The 13,771-nt window shown below is 38.8% G+C and overlaps 2 protein-coding genes across 3 annotated transcripts in view; both read right to left on the minus strand.

Annotated features, from left to right (window-relative positions):
* The window catches only part of kcnh1a (potassium voltage-gated channel, subfamily H (eag-related), member 1a), a 30,700-nt gene extending 22,478 nt beyond the window's left edge, over nt 1-8,222 (minus strand). The window contains exons 1-3 of the mRNA XM_029520646.1: nt 8,150-8,222; nt 3,231-3,354; nt 105-211 (exon numbers count right to left, since the gene is read on the minus strand). Of these exons, the coding sequence (XP_029376506.1) occupies nt 105-211; nt 3,231-3,354; nt 8,150-8,222 (304 nt within the window). The remainder of the gene's footprint in view (nt 1-104; nt 212-3,230; nt 3,355-8,149) is intronic.
* A 2,224-nt stretch (nt 8,223-10,446) lies between these two features.
* mrpl57 (mitochondrial ribosomal protein L57) lies at nt 10,447-13,391 on the minus strand. 2 transcript variants are annotated; one of them, XM_029521528.1, is made up of 2 exons: nt 13,253-13,391; nt 10,447-11,232 (listed from the first exon to the last, which is right to left on the minus strand). In XM_029521528.1, the coding sequence occupies exon 2, from the start codon at nt 11,215-11,217 to the stop codon at nt 10,906-10,908; it is 312 nt and encodes a 103-aa protein (XP_029377388.1). In that variant the 5' UTR covers nt 11,218-11,232; nt 13,253-13,391; the 3' UTR covers nt 10,447-10,905. The 2 variants fall into 2 exon arrangements, with proteins under 2 accessions (XP_029377388.1, XP_029377389.1); XM_029521529.1 differs by having other exon boundaries at nt 10,447-11,229; nt 13,253-13,358.
* Between the last annotated feature and the right edge of the window lie 380 nt (nt 13,392-13,771).

Raw genomic sequence — 13,771 nt, forward strand, 5'->3', positions numbered from 1 at the left:
TTGAACTCAGCTTATTATGTTACACACACTCTGAATTCATTTGCATGACAAGAGAGTGGAACTTGACGTTTTTCTCTTTCCTCACATATGGTGTTGCTACTTACTGTTTTTCTTGTACATCAGAATTTCAAACGAGTTCATCTCATAATTCTCGAATGTTAGTCGCACTTTTTCCGTCGTGTCCTTGTCTGTAAGCTCCCCGTACATGAAGCTGGAAAACATGAGAGGAAATAAGAATATGAATATTTCACACGCAGCAATACGCACTGAAAGAGGGGAGAGGTGCTGAGGAAGGCTCACATATGTGAATTTCATAATGAATTAGGTGCCTCATCAGATTGTGAGCTTTCATTCCATTCTTGAATAGCTTTTTAAGATCATCATACTGAACCTCAACTTCTTATAAATAAAGAAAAATCATAAAGATAACTGATTATATGCCATTTATCTTGAGTAACAGCTGAACTGTGGACAATTTCTACTTAGAGACCTCCAGAGATACACTGCAGAATTAGGCTCCATTAAATATAGAGCAGCAGTAGATTAAAATTCATTGAAATGTACCCTGAAAGAATAAAAAAGATAAATGTAGCCTGGTGTCTAATTGACCAAATGCAAGGTACCTCTCAAATACAAATTAAACCTGGAGTTGGTTCAAGCAACCGTGAGCACATTCAACTACGCTGCAGAGAAATTCATCTCACTTTGCTTGTTACTGCCACCCTCAGTAGCAAAGTGTTCCAGCATGATCTAAATATAACTTAGTTTGTTATGAAATACAAAAGGAAGGCTAAATTTAATGAGACTACAATCTGACGCTGCTGAGCCTTCTCAGACCGTTGCTTGATGTAATATCACAGATCACTGTCCTCTGTCTTCCTGTTCGCTCCCCGAGCCAGGAGGGGGGCGTCTTTCTTCAAAGAAAAACACTTGAAAATGATTCTTCAAAAGTCTTGCTTGTCCCACATAAAAAATTCCCACAGGTTTAGCACGGCATGTTTACAGGATGGAGCGCCGAAAGAAATATATACACAATTTAATAGAGAATGAAACAAAGTGAGAGCAGATGAGATGGAATCATTGATCTACACTATCTATAACATAAAAGGGTTGGTTATTACATTTTGACACTCTGAGGAAATGAGTGTAAATTTTATGGCTGAGTCATCCGCGAAAAAAAATCAAATATCCACTCTCTGAATGGGTTATGGCCTCATAATAGGGCTCATGAAGATGTTTTTTGACAGGATGATTCTGTACGTGGCTGGTCTTTAAATGACTTGATCCAATAAACAAAACAAAACAAAACAAGCCAAATGTGGAAGAAGCTTGCAGAAATAAAATGCTCCGACACCGAATGATTGAAGTAACAAAAGGGAAAGAAATAAATGCTGCATTAATATGTTTACCAAAGAAAAGGTTTTTGGGAGGAACTAAAAGAGTTGTGCATTTTACAGGCAGCCACCCTTGGAGCTCTGTGAGACAGTAATAAGCTTTGAACTTAAGGCCGATGTTAGTATCTCCACTTTGAGGTAATTTCTGTAGGTGTGCGGTTATAATCTTAACTATTGATTAAATATTAATCTTGACCTGATGATGGCGCTAGATGAAATGTGATGGGATCACAAACGTTATAAGTCATCAGGGGGAATATTTAATGGATAAAACGTAGTTCTCAAAAGCGAAACCAATGCTGAAGAGCCTTAAACCTTCATTCGATTTTTTGAGGAAGTGGCAACTCCAAAGTTTGCAAAAAAGAAAAAGAAAAGAGTCAGACATGCATGGCATGCATTAGTTATAGCTCATTAAATGTTTACCAAGTCTTCTTCAATGCATCATAATGATATAGATATATTTTTTTTGTTATTATGGCCCCGTTTAGAGAAAAACAGAGCATAAAGTAGGGTATGAAATAGTATATTGTGTGATTATTGTTATTATTATATTGTGTACATTGTGTGATTGACAGACTGTGGCACACAATGAGAACAGAGTCCAGGGCAGGTCAGATCCATGCCTCACTCCTACTCTCCTACAAATGAAATTTCTTCTCCATTTCAATAATCCAGCACGGTGATGGCCAAATTGTAAACTTGAGGCTTGAAAACAGCAGCTCAGAGGTCAATGTCATGGCGAGATGCCGCTTACTGCAGTTTCAGCCCAAAGCTTTTTGGCCTGTGAATGTTTTTTTTGTAGTATTTGTGTGTGTAGTGTGTATTTTTATCTTGCTGCTATATTTTTACATTTTTCCTGCTTTAAGTATCCCTGCTATTCCCTGTTGAACTTTCTGTTGTTATAGTAACCACTGCTGCCACAGATCCAACGCAGTGATGCTTTCACTGACATTGTTTTTCATACAGACTGCTTCTGAAGAGACTTTTACAGACAATCAGATTATTCTTCTTTTCATGCATTCAAGAGTTTAACTGCGTGTTCCTGAAGCACTTTCTAGGAGATTTAAACACATCGAGATGAAGGTTATAATGTGAATCACCCAGCTCTCAGTCCAAACATTACAGAGATACAAATTGGGTTAGGTTAGGAGGGATTACAGAGCTCCCGAGTGCATTTAAGTCAACAGTGTGGAGGCGCTTCACAAACACGCGAACAGTGGATTGGAGAATCATTACATTTCTAACTACTACTTTTGTTAAGGTTGTGCTCTGGCACTGAACAATAAACAGCATGCTGCACAAGACGTTTTTTCCTGCTCTGCACAGTTTCTGAGATCCCTGGATGACCCTCACTTTAGCCAGCAGACAACAAATAGATCAATAAAGTGAGGCAGTAATGGCACAACATCCGTTTCAGAATATGATTATCTTATCTCCTACTTTATTGGGAGTACTTTATTTATTTATTGTATAAAATATAAACTTGACATGAATACCAAAGAAACATATGAAAACAAACAATGGGAAGGCCATACCTCCCTATACCTGACTCTATCTGGCAATGCAAAAATAAAACTCAAAGAAAGATCCTGTATACCGGACTATAACCGAATTGGACCCTGAGGGTGCTGGCACTGACAAATGCTTTGCTCCTCATGACCTTCTCTCAGCGTGCCATTTGACTAAGACCCTAGCCACTGACCAGTGGCATTGTAACAAGATAATCACTGTAATTTACTACTCCTGTCGATGGCCATAACATTACAGCTGATCACTGGATATTATCTCAGTGGGGGGCTTAAAGTATTTCTGTGACCCATACCAAGACACACCTACCTGCAGGTGCTGCTTTTCTGCATCACCTCTGCTCTGTGGTACCCTGACAACTTGCAGAAGCCATCGTTGCTGTAGACAATAGGCCAGTCCACTATCTGAGCGTTTCCCAGCACAAAGTTGGTGTCTGTTTGAATGTCAATGGGAAGGAAAAGGGCAAATAACTTGAGATGTCTTGGTAAGAACAACAACAACAACAACAACAACAAAACAACAACAAAACAACATCCCAATAATTGAGTTTGGGTTCAGACAAATTAAAGACCCAATGCATCTAAAATAAATCAAAGTCAAGGAACTGAACCTTTATTTCAAAGTTGGAAGTCACATGAAAAGTCTCAACAAAAAGTCAAAAAGTCTCATAAGAGAAAAGTACAAAGAACAAAAGTATAGTTGAAATAGAATTTTCTGGTATAAAGCAGCCCCTGATGTTAGAGAAGATGGAAGGTGGAAAAGATTTTTTTTTGGAGGGGGAGTGCTTCAGCTGGTATATTGGGACAGTATGAAACAGGTCATTTTGCTACTTATCAGTGATTTATTCACGAAACAATGACAGCTTTCCTCACGTTGGGGCCACGAAAACACAAGTCTCATCGTGTGCCTTCAGGGTTAGGGTTCTTAATTTAAATGTTTGGCTTGTAATATTTAGCCTATCATCAAAAAGACAATTCCTGCGTTACAGAGCTAACACACATTTAAAGATCATCATTAGTGTCCATGATGGTCTACGGCTCATTACACAATCCACACAGGGTGCATATACACAAATTTAACTCCAACTTTTGCTAGTTAAGTAAATATCTGAATATCTTCTTCTACTTGACTTGTATGAGTTTTGTTTGAAATTTGTATAAATAGTTGATTGCTGTTTTTGTAACAAACTTTTTGTGTGCAGTAGGTAAGCTGTTTCAGAGATGTTCAGCGGAAAAATGGTCGCTCTCTTTGTCATTAAAGGTCGAAATTTACAGGAAGTAAATAGTATGCTCCTATTTTTGTTAGTAATAAATAGAATCTGCATATATTAATATAAGCTGTCAAAGATTTTTAAATGTCATGTACATTAATCTTCGTGTGGCATAATTTGCTAATATTCAAATGTTAATAAAGCCTTCCAGCAAATGTATTCAGGGTTATAAAAGTTATAAATATTCATTATATTATTATACATTCATTATCTGTTACATGTACATTTTAATGACTGATATTGCTTCATAACGCATGATATTAAGGGATAGTGCTGGTGTTTTTTCATTTCACAAATTAGCTTTTGAACTACAATATAAATAATGAATATGGCATACAAATTGCTGTACAGTGTACTCGTGCCACAGAAAAATAAGTCCAGTTTTGCACGGTTTGTATGCTGCAATTGGTGATCTTATAATGAATATGATTTGAGATTTGTTCCATTGATTACACGAATTTCTAGAAAAAAGATTTTTCTGTATGAATGTGATATTTGTGGATTTTTTTCTGTACTACTTCTGAGAAATTTAAAATAACTAATAAGTCATAAAATAATTACAAAATCTGAAATCTACACAACTTTTGTAAAAAGGACAAATTGGAGCAGATGCCGTGGCTTTAAACGGGGCAGGATTAATGGCGTAAATTGGGCGTAAACGCAGAAAATAATACAATTAAAAACAAGTGTCAAATCTCAAGGCAAACCACCCCTCTGCACACATTACAACAACGGGACGACACAGGAGTGAAAGAGCAGGAAAAGAGGTAGAAACAAAACATAGACAAAACACGGAATACCATTTTTTTTTAACAAACGAACACAAACACAAACTAAAAATGTCAGTTAAAAGCATGAGAACGTTGATAGAATGAGATGTTCCATGCCAATGTGTTATTTTACAATGACCACATGGATGTTAATCTTGAGCAACCATAAAGTCCAAAACTCTGTGATTGTTACTAGCCCTGGATTTACACATTTACTGCTGTGTTCCAACAAGTTTTCACAAACATTTGATTAAAAAAAATCTTGTCTCATCAATTAAGTGCTTTGTAAATTAACAGCATTTGGTATAGAACATTTAGTAATACAAAGAGATAGATACTGTAAGGAAAACATAAGCAGCACGCCAAACTAAACTTTAGAGTATACCTGTCTGTCTATGTGACAGTGTCCAAACTGAAATTTTTGAAAAGAAAAGAAGGTTAACAGATTATAGTGAGAAACATCCGTTGAATGTCATACAAAATAATACGACACAGTAACCAAAAGAGAGAAACAGGTGGTCACAACACTGCTGTGAAATCGACAATCCTCACTGTGTGTCTTGCTATGAACTGAAAAGTTGCTACAGGCGGAACATTTTTTTCAGACACTCATATAGTTACTATTGTCTCATTTATTGAATCATCAGGCTGAAGGTCAACCTTATTTACCAGTTTAATGCCCCAGGCTGACAGCTAGCTGTGTACAGTATATGGCATTTACAGAAAGTGCTGCTTTCACTGTATACTTAAGCAAATTAAAGATGCTTCTGCAATTTTCAACCAATAAAGGGCAAAACTACCAATACCACAAGGTCAGTTTATTCCACTACGAGTGGCAGCTCTGCATTCCAAATACTAGTTAAGTCAAAGTATTTGTTCTGGAGGAATGTTTAATGTGCAGTTTAGTCCAGAGGAGGGGTCAAGCACAAGATAAAGCTGAGAGATCATTAGAAGAGAATCGAAGTAGAGAAAAGATGAACAAAGTCCTGCAACACAGGGTGCTGTTCATTTTGTAGCTCTTTGGGTCCTGAGCAATAATTTAAATGAACAAATGAATACATTTAAGGGGAAATGCCTCTTAAACACATCTGGAAGATAACCAGAGACCAAATCACTGACACTTTTACTGTCAAAAGCCCAAACTGTTTGGTCCTTCTAGTTTAGTGTATAACAGCAGCCTGTACTTTAATTTACCTATTTCATCAAAAATTTCAATCTGTGATGTAACTTTAGCTGCTGTTGTTTAATGTTCAACAAAATTGCAATGTCCTCTGAAAAGTGTGAGAAGATAGAAAAAAACAAGTAACTCGAAACTGTACTTAATCACAATAAGCTCAGAAACAAACTGTCTCTTATTTGTTGCACATTAGCAAAAAACTTTTTTGTGCAGTTGGAGCAGCTTTGGCAAAAGAGCTACATAGTTAGGCAAATTTTTGGGACCCTCTAAAAATATAACAACAGCCAAAGAACTCACCATATTATGCATGTTAACATACTTAGTTGCACTTGTCCTGCGACGACAAACAGATGTGTGGTCAAAAAAATGTAGCTAAAGATGTTAAATGTAAGAAGAGTTCTGTGTACTATTGGTCATATTTTGTCTTAATCATGAGGTGAACAGACATGAAAGAAATATAAAATAATAATTCAATTGTAGCACAGAGCTGTGTATGACTGGAAGTGACATGAAAAGGACGGTCATTCTTTATGAACGCCCACCCACCACTGTCTCTCGGTGGCATCCAGCAGATTGCAGTCTTGGCTCTTCTGTTTTGAGCTTCAGAGATTTACTACTTGCTAATCCACGGACTTTCCAAGGTTGTAGGAAAAACTAGGCACGCATAAAACGCGCCGTGTCTGGTTTTTTTTTTTTTTTTTTAATAAATACATGGCTAAACCTCTGGGAGCCAATCGCATCACACGAATCACCAAAAGAAATCCTTTACTGGAGAGATGCATGCATCCTTTATGAACAAGTTGTTCCTTTCTGTCAAGAATTTTTATGCAGATACATGCACCATGGACTCAACTGACAACAGAGCCTGAGAAACACACACTCAGACACACGTATTGGTTTGGCCCACAGCTGAGGGTGCTAACAAAAATGATAGGAAAGATAGGAAAGCAGCCAAACCTTAAGCGAACCCCAGTGAACTAGAAGAGGCCTTATGTGAAGCTAATTTACGGTGTGGATCCAGTAATTGTCCCCACATGGGGCTGGTGACAGACACACATACAACACTGTTCTGCTTCACAGCTAGCTGTCTAGTGTCAGAGTCTCCAGTCTGTCCTGCCACTTCCAAAAATACTTATTTTGGATGTGACTTCTGTGACTTTAACATGCTTAACAGTCTTCACATCTTAACAGTATACTGTGCCTTAATGGGCAGTTACACAAGTTATACATATATACACACACACACACACACACACATATATATATATATATATATATATATGAGGGAGTTATCCCTGCTGCACCACTGTGCAGTCAAATAGCTACATTTGGATTTCCAGTTTTTAGAGCTTAATAGAACTAAGCATTTCTTCCATCCACAAAATTCAAATATCCAAAATGAGACGCATCCTGTGCAGCAGCCTTAATTGGGCACAGCCTGAGGCTTCCAATACAAGACTCATCCAGACCCTGATGGTGAATATGAGACTTTAAAAGACACCAGCAGCACAAGTTGATTCATTTCATCTCGCCTTTAAGCTTGAATCCTGATGAATAACATGAGGCTTTAGTGTGCTTTAACTCTGATGTCTGACAGCCCTGCAGCTTTATGTTTATGGAAATGAGTAAATGGGCTACTGTCTTCGCACTTTGTTTTTGCATTGAAAAAAGGAGAAACCAGTTTCTGCTTAATGCCATTTCTGAATGAAACTTCCATTATTATTATAATGTAATCAGTGGTAGAAAATAGTGATTGATTTTCATATAAATCTGAAAATGAATTAACCGATCATGATTGAAATGAAACGGGAGATTTGAAACAGAATTGGTTTAAGATTGCAGCATTTGAACGTCCATTTATTTCGCTAAATAAAACTTTCTCTCAGTAATCATTCTGTTTCAGCTGATTGGTTGGCAGCTTTAATTGGACACTCCTGTGGCTGCTTCTCTCCAACAGGCTGGACTGTGTCTTAGGGATGAAATGATAAAGTACATATACCCTCCTCCTTACCGTTCGACCGTCTCACTATATTCTCCAAAAAAGTATTCTGGGGGGCCACAAGTCCCCTCCGACCCCCCGCCATCCTGCCGCCTGCCTCAGTCCGCAGGTGGATGTAGAGTCCTCCGCCAGCCGCTGCTCTTCATGCTGTCCCCGGCTCGGAGCTCGGAGGTGCAGCGGGCTTCCTCCTCCTCCGGATCGGTCTGTCTGTCTGTCTGTCTGTCCGCTCCTCCAGCCGGAGCTCCGCGTTGGCGCCTCTTTCGGCCCCTCAGCTCACCGTCCAGCGGGGCGCAGTGAACAGGAGGGGCTGGGGCTCTGCTCCTCTGCCCCCCCCCCCCCCCCCCCCAAACAACCAACACGACCAGGACCTGGAGCTCCACCTGCTGGACTCGATCATGGTGGCCACTCAAACACCATACTTGGAAAAAGCAAGGTTTATAAACTCATCCTCAGCTGTTTTGCGTCATATATTATTAGAGCTTGAGATGGAAAAAGTTCATATAATATATAATAACCTGTCGGGTAAAAGGCTCATTCTTCTCCAAAACAACTAGCTTTTTTTTTTTTTTTTTTGGGATAGTGTTTTTCCTGTCAATGAAGTATACAACCATAAAGAACAGAGAGTTGTGCAGCAGCTGATGTGTGTTCTCCATGGAAGACTGGTCTTAACATGGAGGGACAGAAGACACAGAGACAGCTGAAATCCACAGAAAAACAGGCAAGGTGCTGAGATCAAGGCCTCTGACACTGAAGAGAATCTGTGCTGTCTTAAAGATAAAGGCTGAATATTGATTCATTTAAGGGCTCTTCTGTTTACTGTACTTCTGCATGAAGTTGACTGGTAAATAACATTATTTTCCAAAGCCTCCTCACTTCACCTTTGATATCTCAAACAGAGAATTGCAGATTGAAGTAATGAGTTGTTTAATTGTGCAAACAGACAGAGGAGGAAAAGCTTCCTGCAGTCGACCCAGAAGGCTTCTGGTGAGTTAGCCTTCAGGGATTCGTCTTTTGCAGTCAGCTTTGTCAGATGGGAGCAGTAATACCACGCCGTGTGGTTTTATCCTCTTTGATTCCTGGTGTAGAATTGGCCCTTTCAAAGACACTTTTTTTCACCAGCTCATTAATCCTTCAATTATTTTGGACCCTGCAGCGGTTATGCTAACCTAAAAGCTCAAATAATGCTTCTGGTAACATCCCCATCCAAATGAGACAGCAGAACAAAAAACAGTCTTGCTGGAAAAAGAAAGAAAAAAAAATCATCATGAAAGGTTCCATCACACCTGTGGTTTCTGTGGAGCTCAGAGGGCCACTGTGTCTCTCCTGTCAGTTTGGTATCACCTGTTTCTCAGGTGTAAATCACATGGTGACTATAGAAACCATCAGGGCTCTGTGTGCAGCAGGAAATATCAGTTTCAGTCCTGAATATCAGTTTTATGTTAAGTCAAGCAGTTGGAAAGAGCTGAATCATATGGCCCTATTTCAATCGATAGGAGCAGAGCACAGAGAATCTTTACTACTTTGTCCTTCTGTTATGGCAGTTAGAAGTTGTCAAAAGCTACAACGCACAATATCTATAAGTTGGTCTATTAATAAATGATAATCCACTTAATATATAATATTATATACTGTATGAGGCGAAATGATTGCTTAAAATAAAGTAACTGTTTACTTACCCTTGCCCTATAAGATAGTAATTAAATGTTTCAATGTTTTACTGCCTGTGAACGTGCACGGGCGTAAGAGCTAATCGATACTAACAAAAGGCAAATATAGCACTATGATTATATTTCCATTTATAGTCAAATGAGTTGTGAACCGGATGTTAGCCTTGCGTTTTATAGTGCACACACCTGCTGACTGCATTATACTTGGACTTTAATACTATTCTTTGATAAGGTATGACAAGAAGGAGCAGGATCAAGAGTCAAATACACACTGCACAGTGTCTATCACCAGAGTCAACACATGGCCCCAGAATCGCTGACCCAAAGCTACTATAATGACAGCATGGCCTATTTTCACTGAATCCCAGTCGTGTTCAACAGAATCTATGAATGGAGTGAGAACGTTTCCCAGAAAATGTATTACTCTTAGTTTTTCTGACTTCAAAGGCTCAAAAAGGATTAACCATTCATTTCAGGTGCACAGTATTTGGGCTGACTGAATGCCACAGCCTTTTAAGGAATTATATATAAAATGTACCCTTTAAATTTCACAATTGTGTCCCAACCTCCCAAAACAATTTATTTAATCAAGTCAATCTTGGTCTCATGGCATTTACTTCAGCAGTTAATATATTACACACATTTTATTAGGTGGAAAGCCTGTTTTTTTTTTTTTTTTTTTTTAACTTGACAGTATTTGTTGTTGGTAAGCTAAAAAACTAGTTCCCTTAAATCAGGGATAGGGTTCATTATTGGACAGGAGCTGCGCTGAATGTGGAGAAAGGAACTGTTGCAGTGAAGACTCGGTTGGTGTGATAGAAAAACCACACACACACACATTTGTTGTTAGTAAGCTAAAAAACTAGTTCCCTTAAATCAGGGATAGGGTTCATTATTGGACAGGAGCTGCGCTGAATGTGGAGAAAGGAACTGTGTGATAGAAAAACCACACACACACAGACAAAAAAAAACCTGTTTCTAGATTTGTTTTATGGGGACTGCTGACAGAGTTCCAAAAAGCAGTTCGTTTCACGGAAATAACAAAATGTTATTTTCCTCCCAGTATAACTGCTGTCTTTGCGCAGCATTTCACTGCTCAGATTAATTAGACCATGTCTTAGTGATTTTGAGATGACTTAGGTGATCTGTCATGAATTTATGTTCTGGAAATTTGGCGAGTTTGGACTCCTTGATCTTGAGCCAATTCTGGGCCCTGCGTTCTGCAGCATGACAGTACTCCTGCTCTGGAGTCATGTACGGCCGGCTGATCCAGTACTCGTTCTCAGCTTCTCGCTCCAGGTGCTTCAGCATATTGCGTTTCATCTGCCATGTAATCTCTCGTGGACGCCGATGCTTCCCGATCCACTGCTTACCAGGGATGCCTTTCCGCAGCAGGGTGAGGGTGAGGAACATAGCGGCCACCTACTTCTGAAAATATAAAAGAGACAACACAATTGGTCATCACTATAATTACAGTAGTATTGTTCACACCAAAAATAGGTTTTCAATAGAGTTACTGCGAAGAAATGCTACCACCATAAAAACCCCACAATAGTAAAGAAGTGAACATTTTTATTTGTCATAGTGTTGTTGGAAAATTTAGTCAGATGGCACGTTGGGACTTTGTGTCATAATTAAGGTTAGAACTGTGACATATAATCAAATGAATGTTGTGTATACATGTGAAGGATTGGAGTGGCGGCATATGCAGAAGAGAAATACACTGGTAGTGTCATAAGAGAAGTCGGCAAAATGGGGAAGTAGAAAATATCCAGCAAACATAAAAACAGTTTGTTGTAACCAGATGTTGAGGTCATGTAAATGTCAGTAGTCACATTGAATCAAATCACGAGATGCCTAAAATCAGTAAAAAAAAAAAAAAAAACGAAGTCAGAAGACCTCGCCACAATTACATCAGCAAAACCATCAAAAGTCACCAGGAAGGTGAAAGGTTAAAAATAATGGTGGCAGATTTGCTTGAGCTGGAATTTTAATCTAATGGGTTGCGGCCTCAGGTAAATAGGAGGGGCCTTGGGGGTTTAAGTGCAAGTTTTCTGAAGTAGTAATCAAGTGTGAACTCAGACCACGGGGTCCCAACCACTCAGCTGTTTGTTCAAATACTTGCTGTATTTTGAATAAACTTCATCTATATCAGTCTTTGGAGACTGTGAGACATTGGTTGCTGAATTTTGAGTCAAGACGTTCATGTTGGGCACTGCTGTCTGACCTTCAGGCAGTGGTCCGCCTGACAACAGCAGAAAATGCAAAAGTGCTTTGAAAAATATTAGCGAGTCTTTTTTTAGTACCAAAAACAGAGAGAGAACTGACCTAGGAAATGTAGGAGTTTTAGTCTGGGTTTTTTGCTGTGTTCATGTAATTGTAGCATACACCTGCTATTAGTGCTCATAATGGGCCTAAGGGATGATATGATTTGTCTTTCACACTACGCTGCTTCCAGTTGTGGGTTACGCAACATAAAGTGATTATGGCATGACCCCTGAACTACAGAGAATGGATTACACAGTCACGGGCGTATAAATATGGACTGCACCAGCCCTGAAAGTGTGACGCAAAGGCAACATGTAAGTACTAACAACACTAACACAAATGGTGTATTCTCACTGGATTAAAGGGGTTTTAAGAAAACATTCATGCCACAGGACATGTCAAGGGAAAGATAGTTAAAGAGAAGAAGCAACAAAAACGTTATTACCAACGGTGATTTGACTTTAAAATGTGTCGCATGCTCTTTACACGTTAAAACATTTATTATTTATTTCATGCATAGAGGAAACTCATCCATTTCGCCCATCTGTGTGCTATACAACTCCAAACTCATTCGGTTTTGGTGTGGGATTTGTTTTTTGCAGAAATTTAGGTTGGATGCATCGGCTAATACTCAAAGTACTCACTAAAGTAAACCACCTGGTTTACCATAAGGACCACTGGGCATCCGCATTTCATTTCTGTGAACTTGTTTGTGTACTGCATAAAAATGCAGTACATCAACTTGACGTTAAACGTGTATATAACCACTTAACCAGTTAACAACTTAACTGACCTGTTTATCCGGTATTGATCAAGTGGTCAATTATTTACATTTGCTACAGCGTTGGTTCATGAACTGTGAGAACTTTACAACAGGTCGTGACAATGTCATCACAGCACATGATCTCAATGGGGCGTACGTGGGTAGCTGTACTAAACGTCGCAATGGTAATAGTTCAATCAGGTCGTTTTTGTGATTACATGGCATTGCCATCACACTGCACCGTGATAAAGCTCTAATCCAGATCTACAGTGACAGCGTTTGAAAACGTGTGCGCTACAAGAAGCTAGCTTATCTTTAGCCCAACATTGCGGACCAAGGGCAGTTTGAAAGAACATCTAATTAATCCGACTATTAGCATGTTAAACATTTCTAGAGACAAAATACATAAATACTCACATTGTACTATGACAACCGTAGCGTTACTTTCCGACTACAAGATGAAAAAACTGGTAGAAATGAAGCATAAAACCACAAAACTGCAGCAATGTGTCAAGCAGCGAAAAAAAATTATATCCGGGTTAACTACGGTGCGGGAGAAGGCCCAAAAATGATCTGTTTGCTTTTTTCATGTCGCTAAATCACAGCCGACTGCATATCGTACTGAGAAATCTAATGAACGAAAAAAATAAATAAATAAATAAAAAATGCACAGCATTACACGACTCATGTAAAGAGGGGTATTTCTTAAGTGTGCTAAGTAGTTTGTATTGAATGTATTCTGTAAATATGTCAATTTTTTAAATGCTTTAAAAACAACAGTGCTCCAGCAGCTGCATTGCTGCATTTTTTGTGTAATCGCAGGTGAAATCATTTGGTAGTGGGACATGGTAAGCAAGTCCAATTTGATCAGATCAAACTTCCTATAGCATCAGATCATAATTATTTCACGCCACTTTACATCCAGAGCAGGCAAAG

Source organism: Echeneis naucrates, chromosome 15 (assembly GCF_900963305.1).
Source record: "Echeneis naucrates chromosome 15, fEcheNa1.1, whole genome shotgun sequence".
Lineage (NCBI taxonomy): Eukaryota > Metazoa > Chordata > Actinopteri > Carangiformes > Echeneidae > Echeneis > Echeneis naucrates.

Coding starts and splice junctions, on each gene's coding strand:
- mrpl57 (XM_029521528.1), bottom strand. CDS start 11,217: ATGTTCCTCACCCTCACCCTGCTGCGGAAAGGCATCCCTGGTAAGCAG.